Below are 9,443 nucleotides of genomic sequence, written 5' to 3'. Positions count from 1 at the left end.
AATTATTATAAAAATGTCCTTCTAACTCACCTTAATGTTGACAAAATAAAGATGATTAACTAACTTACGCTTATGAGTGTGTAAAAAGAATTATTTGAAGAGATATATATATATATATATATATATATATATATATATATATATATATATATATGGATTTTAGAGATAATTGTTATGAAAAACACATTAAAGGGAGGACTTCCATTATTTTCCTTTTAAGCAAAAAAGAAAAGCGAGCGGGACTAAGAAGAGAATATCCATTTACCTTTTTCGAAAAGTCTTAAGTCACCACTAAAAATCGGTAACTGCAACATCAGTGCTTTGACAAATAAAATTTCCATTTCAACTCCACCATTTGAAATCAAATTTCCTTAGTGGAAGAAAAACACATAACGCCAAAAAAGCAATAAACACGCGTTACCTCACTGGCCCCATCCAATCCAATTTTCCCCCTCTTTCCAAAACTTGAATCCAACAACAAAAAGCTTCATCACACAATCGATTCCACCAAAAAAGCGATGGAAAATACCCCCGATTCCGAGAACCCAAAACCTCAAGGAATTCTCATTCACGACGGAAAATACATTCAGTACAACGTCTTAGGCAACGTTTTTGAAGTCTACTCCAAGTACATTCCTCCTCTTCAACCCGTCGGTCGCGGCGCATACGGCATCGTCTGGTTCGCACCTTCTTCCACTTCAATTTTTTTTCATTTTTTTTTTATAAATTTTTAATCAATTTTATTCTGTTTATGTAGCTGCGCAACGAACTCGGAAACGGAAGAAGGTGTTGCGATTAAGAAGATTGGTGATGCGTTTGATAATAGGATTGATGCTAAGAGAACACTTAGAGAGATTAAACTTCTCTGTCACATGGATCATGATAATGTATGCGATTAATTCTGCTTGTTTATTTTAATTTTAATTTATTTGATTTAGAGGTGTAATTTTTGTGGTGTTTTATTTACTGTGCAGGTGATTAAGATTAAGGATATAATTAATCCAGCTGAGAAGGAAAATTTTAATGATGTGTATATTGTGTATGAGTTGATGGATACTGATCTGCATCAGATTATACAATCTAATCAGGCTCTTACTGATGAGCACTGTCAGGTAAGTGGTTGTGTGTTTTTGGATAATTAGTTAATTAAGCTCTTATTGAGTAAGGTTTGTGCTTAAGCTAATTTTTTTTAATCAGAGAGATAATGTAAGTTGTTATTTTTATATAGTATGTTGTATGTTGTTTTTATGAACTATTATGGAGCTCTGTAGTACCGACACCTATGGAAAAAATGTGTATGTGTCTGTGTCGGTGTTTGAAACCGACACTGACACTTGTGATTAGTTAAATTATTAATTTTTTCAATTATTACCGGTGTCAACGTGTCAGTGTTTCTGCTGTCCGTGCTTCATAGTTTCAGAGAGCTTATTGAAATAAGCTGAAAAAAGTTTATGGACATGAAATAAACAATTCCATAAGCTCTCACTAGTACTCTTCCAAGTGTTCATGGTAATAGATAAGTTCAAATAAGTTGTTGATTAGCCGATCTTAATTTGTTGATTAGCGTATTTTTGCGCAGAAGAATGGTATTAGCTGTTTAGCATATTTGTGTTAATTTTTAAATGTAAATGTAAGAGAGAGTAAAAGGATATACAAGTGAGGGATATGTTAGGGTGTGCATGATTGATAGAATGTGAAATGTGAATGTGAAAAACAGTGATTTAATGATGAGTGTTCGTGCTGTGAGGAAATCCGTGTTATCTATTGGTGATGGAGAAAAGCCTAAAACCTGTTATTTTAAGCCACCATATCCACCGTAAAGTGTCATGGTGACGCCATCGTCACTCAAAAACTAACCATGGCAGTTGTCTTAAAATCCGCCACCGCAATCTGCCATGGCTGATAATTGACATTTGACAGCACTAGAGGAAACAGATGTGACAAGTGAGAGTTGGTTAGGGTGAAAATTTAAGGTTTGATTGAGTCTGTAAAAGTAAATAGCAAGAGTGACTACAGAAATGTAACAAGAAAAGTGATGTGTGTTTGTGTGGGAAGGAAAGACGAGAGAAAGTGCAGTGTGTAGGAAGTCAAGAAAACAGGAAAAAGATGTTGGTGGCTGCAGACTGTGGTTAATGTGTAGCATAAACAGAAAAAAGATAAAGTAAAGAAGATTGTTTATGAATAAAGGTAAGTCTGCATGTGTTTGGTATGAAAATGAGAAAGAGAGGGTAATGATATGAGAATGTTGTAAAGAGAGGTTTATTGAAGTGATTGTTAAGAATCTAGGACTAACAACAGTCTGTGTATTGAATATTGAAAAGAAATTGAGCGTCTCTTACAGGAAAGCAACAAACTACCAGATCCAAGGCCCCTTCAGAGAGAAATATTCTCTCTGCTTAACTGTTAAACAGGTCACAAACTATTAGACGAATGGATGAAATAGTACTTACTACCCTCCCAATCATTTATACACTTAATCCTAACACAATCCCCCCCATAAAAGTGGCACCTCCCATGTCGTGCCAATAACTGCCAGATTCCGTCACCCTTATAGAGTATACCTTCCATTGGTGGGCTAGTATCCAAAACCTGACCCTCTTCCTGGTCCACTTCAATATTGTCTCATCAGATTGTTGGTCATTAGATAAGCTTGTTGATGGAAGGGAAGAACAAAAATTATTACAAAATGCTTCTATTTTGTAAATGCAACATGAGTACAGAAATTATATTAGAAACCCGTTCTTCACTATGCCACCGTAACAGTTAAACTGCTAAGTCGTATCTATTTATAATGCATTTATGCAATCTATTGCTGCATGAGGACCTTATATAAATTTTCAGTATCATGTACCTTGATATTTTCTTTTGAAGCTGATAGTGAATTATTAGCCTACAGTTATAAATTTATCCTTCTTATTTAAGGGCATGGTTGTGAATTTTTTATGTTTAGCAAGAGAATTAAAATCGATTAAAGCTTAAGCAGCGTATTAAATGTCATTGCAGTATTTTCTATATCAACTTTTGAGAGGATTAAAGTACATACACTCTGCAAATGTTTTGCATCGAGATCTAAAACCAAGCAATTTACTTCTCAATGCAAACTGTGATCTCAAAATATGTGACTTTGGGCTTGCCAGAACAACCTCTGAGACAGACTTCATGACAGAATATGTTGTGACTCGTTGGTACAGAGCCCCTGAATTACTACTGAACTGTTCAGAATATACTGCTGCTATTGATGTATGGTCAGTTGGTTGCATTTTGATGGAGATAATTAGAAGGGAGCCTCTATTTCCTGGTAAAGATTATGTTCAGCAGTTGGCGCTCATAACTGAGGTATTATTCCTCTCACTCCAATTGTGGCTGTTGGTGTGTCAAATTTGCAAAAATATTGTATGCTAGGATGATTTCCTTCTGATATTATATCAATAACTTCTTCGTCATTATCTCCCAAAATAGTTGTTAGGTTCACCAAATGAAGAAGATCTTGGATTCCTCAGAAGTGATAATGCAAAGAAATATGTTAAGCAGCTTCCGTATGTAGAAAAGCAGCCCTTTGCACAAAGGTTTCCTGATCTGTCCCCACTGGCAATTGATCTTGCTGAGAAAATGTTGGTTTTCGATCCCTCTAAACGCATAACTGGTATGCTTCTTTATGTTAAATACTCCCTTCCTCCTTTTTTTTCCGTTCTTGTTCATTTCCTTGTTAAGTTTTAATTTTATTCTATGATTGCATAGTTGAGGAAGCACTGAATCACCCATACATGTCAAGTCTTCATGAGATCAACGAAGAGCCCGTTTGTCCATCCCCTTTTGTCTTTGATTTTGAACAGGCAACTCTGAATGAGGAAGACATAAAGGAGCTCATATGGAGGGAGTCTCTGAACTTCAGCCAGGAGCAGATACTGCAATAGTCTTGGCACAATGATCTTTTAATTTTATCCAGAGGTTCTATGGAATTTTATAATACTTGATTGGTGTTGTGCTAGAAAGTTTTAATTCTAGAAAACATGTTATAGAAGGTTTATTAGAGGTTTGGAATTGCAAGAATGAGTTGTGCATGTGATTTGATGATCCTGTAATATGTAGTCAGAGTGATCAGGAATGTCTTCCTTTGTTGATAAGAGGGCAATGATTTCTCTTTTCCTTTGTTTCTTGGTGATTGTTATACATAAAATAGGGGCACATGCCTCAAGCCTTTGTCTTTGGCTTTACATTGTATAAATCCGAATATAGTATTATGTTATCCAAAAGTTGTTGAGATAAGCCACAATATAGTGGTTTTTGTTTCCACGTGCTTAACTGTGGTTTTGCTCTCCTTATTTGTCTTTCAATGATTCAATTGATATACTTTTCTTTTACTTGTTTCCAAATTTGGAGGCATTTTTATGATAGTTTTTAGACTTAAAAGATTTTTGGGAGTGTTTGGTGTCACATTTGCCTTCAAATTAGTACATCACACCTTAGTTTCAAGTGTAGACCACGGTTATTGAAATCTAATAGGACTGGTGGTTTGATCGGGAAAATCCGCTTAATTGGTGGCTCATATATTCTGTCACTCCTCGAACCTTTGGCGGAATATACTGGTGGTGACTTCTAACATTGAGTTCAATCCATAATGTGTTACTCTTTGACATCTACTCATTGTGTGTCATGGGTTTCACCTTTGAAGATAGATGGGAAAGGGAGGTTAACTTTGTTTATTTGTTCAGGTTTTTAGACTGATTTTTTTGCTCTATTTCCCCTCGAGATAGCACATATTGAAGTTACCAAGAATCTTAGACAATAAAAAGAATTATGAATGAAAGCATGTGGCCTGCTTGGTCTGTATATTAACAAGAAAACTTGTAGAGATAGAGATATTTTAGTTAGTAATATTTTAAGTTATTCTAAATTGTAATGTATTTAGAATATTCTCAAGACCTTTTATACTATGCTACATGGATAGTTAAGATGTATTTATCGTAGTATGTTGAGAGTAGTATTCTTTTTGAACAATCGTTAATTATTAATTATTATTATTATTATTATTTTTTTAGTTTTTGCTCTTGAGATGACCAACATGGTTTACTGGTGAATCGGGATATGATGCCTTAATTAGCTTTTTATAGAAGGTTCCTAGAATTTCAATGACCTAAAAGCTTTTGTTTTGGACAATTTAAGAGAGGATAAGTGTCATAAGACTATTTTATCTATTATGACAAAGCACGTTATTAAATTATCCTTAATACATCCGTACTCTTTTGTGATTTGCTTAACAATCAACTCAGAATCTCCTTTAATCTCGATTTTTTTTGCCCTCAAATCCAACAAAATTTCAAGACTAGCTATCAAAGTCTCGTATTCGGCCTCATTATTCGAGCAAGAATCATCAATTTTGTATTTAAACTTCATCGGTTATTAGGAGAAATGACTAAGATTCCAATGTCACTTCCATTTTTATGGTTAGAACCATCGAAGTATAACTTCCAAGGTTCTAGTTCCAAATAATTTTAAGGTGTCTCGACTATCACATATATGTCAGGAAATATTCAGTCAAGGCAAAAGCCCATTTTCCAATTCGACTATACATAATTGGCTTAGATAACATATATGTTTAATGATATCGAAATGTGAAGAAACGTAAAAATCAACGAGTTTTATATAATGCTTTAACTTCATACAAGAGAAATACAAACAAATGCACATCTTTTCTATTAGACTATACCTGGTTTGTGCGTCATTCAAGACTCGTTTGAGGTAATAAATGGCCCCTTCGATGCCATTATCTTCCTCTTGTGCTAACATGCTTCTTATGGTCGAATTTGAGGCAGATATATATAATCCCATACACTTATTCCTAACAGGAGGAGACAATATCAAAGGGTGCATTAGGTAATCCTCTATTTCTTTGAAAACCTTTTGTTATTGTTGCCACTTGAACTCTTCCTTTTTCAGGCGAAGCAATAGCGAGAAAGCTCGAGTCTTGCAACTAAGATTCAAAATAAACCTCCTCAAAAAGTTGATCTTCCCTGATAAAGATTGGAGTTTTTTCTTGGTCAAAGGAGGTCGAGTCTCCATGATGGATTTAGTTTTGTTTTGGTTTATCTCAATGGCCTTTTTGTGGACGATGAAACCAAGGAAATCTCCCGCATGCACACAAAAAGCGCACTTAAGAGGATTCATTTTCATCCCATATTTTCTCCTTTTTTCAAATGATTGTCGAAGGTGGTCAAGATGACCACTTTCCGATACAGACTTAATGACTATATCATTAATGTATATTTGCATAAAAGTCTCGATATAGTTCTGGAAAATCGAATTCATTACTCTTTGATATGTTGCTCCAACATTCTTTAAGTCAAATGACATCACCATACATTCATAGGTGTCTAAGGCTCATGGACATCAAAATATCGTCTTCGGCACATCCTCATTGTCGCATCTCGAAAAATACGATTCCTCGCGATGGTCGCGGAAAAAATTAATGTTCGAACAGAGTCGCCACCAAACTTTATTTATCCCAATGAAGGAATAGGAAAATATCGATAAAACCTTTAGGAAATAGAATCATGGTCGTCGCAACCATATTCGGGTTCGGGAGTGGATTACGCGAGAGGAAGGTATTAGCACCCCTCGCGTCTGTTGCACTCAACGGGAACCTTTTAGTTCTAATGTGCGTTTCGTGTGTTAATTTATGTTTGTTTGTTATCTTTGGATTATAAGATATTGAAAAATAGAAATGGATGAGAACCTCAGAAAGGGAAAGGGGAGGTTTTTTATTAATGTGCTCGCGAAGATACAGCAATCTCCTGCCTACGTATCCTTATGGTATAATAAGGAAATCAGAGCATTCGTAGTTCGGGGAACTACGGTTAGTTGGTGTTTTTTAATGAACAACTGTTTAGATCGTGTTTTAAAGGCTAAACGCTAGCTTGTCTACTCTCGGCGGAGGCTTAAGCATTGGTTTGTTGTGCGCATTAGAAAGGATTAAATAGTGTTCTTTTGAAAAGAGTTTTGATCATACGAGGGTGATAAGTTGGATTAATATGTTGGATATTTTGTTTGGTTGAGATATTTTTGGTTGGATGACAATTACTTGGATAGTCGAGTAAGACAACTCGTATCCTAACAGTCGGGAAAGGGAATAGAAGACTCTAGACCACCTTCTTTTTCATCCTTAATTATAGAAAGGATTGGATAATAATTAAGGTGTTTTGAAAGGATGACGAATACTCGGATAATCGAGTAAGACAACTCGTATCCTAATAATCGAGAAAGAGAATAGAAGACTCTAGATCGCTTTCTGTTTCATCTGAATATTTATGAAAATAAGGTTGTATATGGTTGATGTTTTTAGAATAAACGACAAGTACTTGAGTGACTGAGTAAGACTACTCATATCCAAGTATTTGAGAAGAGGAATTGAAAACTCAAGACCATCTCCCTTTTCTTACAGTTTGTTATGAAAATGATTTGATTAAGTTGTATGTTTGTAAAAAAATGACAATTGTTCGACTGACCGAGTAAGAGAACTCGTATTCAAACAATTGAAGAATGAAATTGAAAACTCAAAGTCAACTCCCTTTTCATTTAGCTTATTGTGAAAATATTTCGATTTAATCGGGTTTGGAAGTTTGTAGAGGAACGACAATTATTTGACTGAACAAGTAAGAGAACGTGTATTCAAATAATTGAGGAGAAAAATTGAAGACTCAAAGTCATCTCCCTTTTCGTTTTATTATTACAAAAGGATTTGATTTGTTTGTACTTAAATGAATTAGAAATGACGACCATTTGACTAACCGAGTAAGAAAACTCGTATTCAAATAATCGAGGAGAGGAGTTGAAAACTCAAAACCATCCCCCTTTTCATTTTCAAATGAAGTGTTGTTTATATGTGATTAAGTATTTTAATTTAACTTTCGATGTCGGATCGAGGTTTTAAAATTTGCATTCTTGTTAATGAATTGAATTTATTTGGTGAATAATCCATTTAATCGATTAATTAAAACCGAATAGGTTTCATTGTAAGAAAGCCCAAGAGTAAGCCATGTGAGGTTGATGGCGATGCTTTTTCAAGCGATCGACTTACAAAGGCATTTAAAATGGACTCGACTTTGAATCGAGAAGTTTTATTTGTTTAAAAAATTGGTTTGAATTGATGGCATGAGAATTATAATCTTTTTGTATCTTTTAAGTCTTTATCATTTTTAGGTTTATTTTAAGATGAGATGAAGAATGTACAATGATATAGCATAAAGCGAGGTAAAGTAAATATAAAAAAATAAATGTTAGAAGCGGAATCTAAAAGAGTTAGATGTTAATTGCGGAAATTAAAAAAAATTAGAGTTAATCTTTAAATGTTAGGTGTTAATTGAAATCAACATGAAATAGCAAGAGAATTGCAATAAAATATTAAATCTAAAACAAATAACTAAAGATTAAACAATTAACAAAAGTATCATTAAATTAAAACTCAAAACAATATTAAACAATCGAAAATCTCAATTCTAAACTATTATCCAAAATATTAATTTTAAAATATTGATAAAGATTAAATTCTAAAATCATTCTAAAATAATTCTAAATCACCTTATAATTCTAATTAATCTACAATTATTTCTATAAAAAAAGAAATCTAATTAAATTCTAAAATATTTTCAAAGATTAAATTCTAAAATCATTCTAAGTTATATTAAAAAATCTAAAATAATTCTAAATCACCTTATAATTCTAATTAATCTACAATTATTTCTAAAAAAAAGATCTAATTAAGTTCTAAAATATTTTCAAAGATTAAAATCTAAGATCATTCTAAATTAAATTAAAAATTCTAAAATAATTCTAAATCAACTTATAATTCTAATTAAGCTACAATTATTTCTAAAAAAAGATCTAATTAAATTCTAAAATATTTTCAAAGATTAAAATCTAAAATCATTCTAAATTAAATTAAAAATTCTAAAATAATTCTAAATCAACTTATAATTCTAATTAATCTACAATTATTTCTAATTAAATTCTAAAATATTTTCAAAGATAAAATTTTAAAAATCATTCCAAATTAAATTAAAAATTCTAAAATAGTTCTAAATCAACTTATAATTCTAATTAATCTAAAATTATTTCTAATTAAATTCTAAAATATTTTCAAAGATAAAATTCTAAAAATCATTCTAAATTAAATTAATAATTCTAAATTTAACAACAATTATCCAAGAATTAAATTCTAAACAAAATGTCAAAAATTAAGTTCTAATCAATTATCCTAATTAAATTCTACAAGAATTAATACTAATCACCATATTATTATCACTAAAATGAACTCTAAATAACATCCTAATCATGATTCTAAAATTAATATTAATTAACTACTTAAACTCCTAATTACTGTCAACAGATTCCAAATCTATTAATAACTTTGCAGTTCTAAAATTTGGACCGGGCCTAGGGATTGTTCC

General features: G+C 32.4%; 1 protein-coding gene across 1 annotated transcript; it reads left to right on the top strand.

Moving 5' to 3' along the window:
- Nucleotides 1-229: 229 nt before the first annotated feature.
- LOC127106758 (mitogen-activated protein kinase 13) lies at nucleotides 230-4,302 on the top strand. The gene is made up of 6 exons (XM_051044064.1): nucleotides 230-679; nucleotides 758-887; nucleotides 975-1,112; nucleotides 3,004-3,336; nucleotides 3,460-3,643; nucleotides 3,739-4,302. Exons 1-6 carry the CDS (start codon nucleotides 519-521, stop codon nucleotides 3,912-3,914), a joined length of 1,122 nt encoding a protein of 373 aa, XP_050900021.1. The 5' UTR covers nucleotides 230-518; the 3' UTR covers nucleotides 3,915-4,302.
- Nucleotides 4,303-9,443: the final 5,141 nt, after the last annotated feature.

Source organism: Lathyrus oleraceus, chromosome 7 (assembly GCF_024323335.1).
Source record: "Lathyrus oleraceus cultivar Zhongwan6 chromosome 7, CAAS_Psat_ZW6_1.0, whole genome shotgun sequence".
Classification (NCBI taxonomy): Eukaryota; Viridiplantae; Streptophyta; class Magnoliopsida; order Fabales; family Fabaceae; genus Lathyrus; species Lathyrus oleraceus.
Note: the sequence above shows the minus strand (reverse complement) of the source record. Positions and strands in the feature narration are given on the sequence as shown.

Bases quoted from the DNA above. Each gene is read 5' to 3' on its own strand.
- LOC127106758 (XM_051044064.1), top strand. From the start codon at position 519: ATGGAAAATACCCCCGATTCCGAGAACCCAAAACCTCAAGGAATTCTC. The intron at 888-974 runs GTATGCGATTAA...TTTACTGTGCAG, and splicing joins GTCACATGGATCATGATAAT to GTGATTAAGATTAAGGATAT. The intron at 1,113-3,003 runs GTAAGTGGTTGT...ATGTCATTGCAG, and splicing joins TTACTGATGAGCACTGTCAG to TATTTTCTATATCAACTTTT.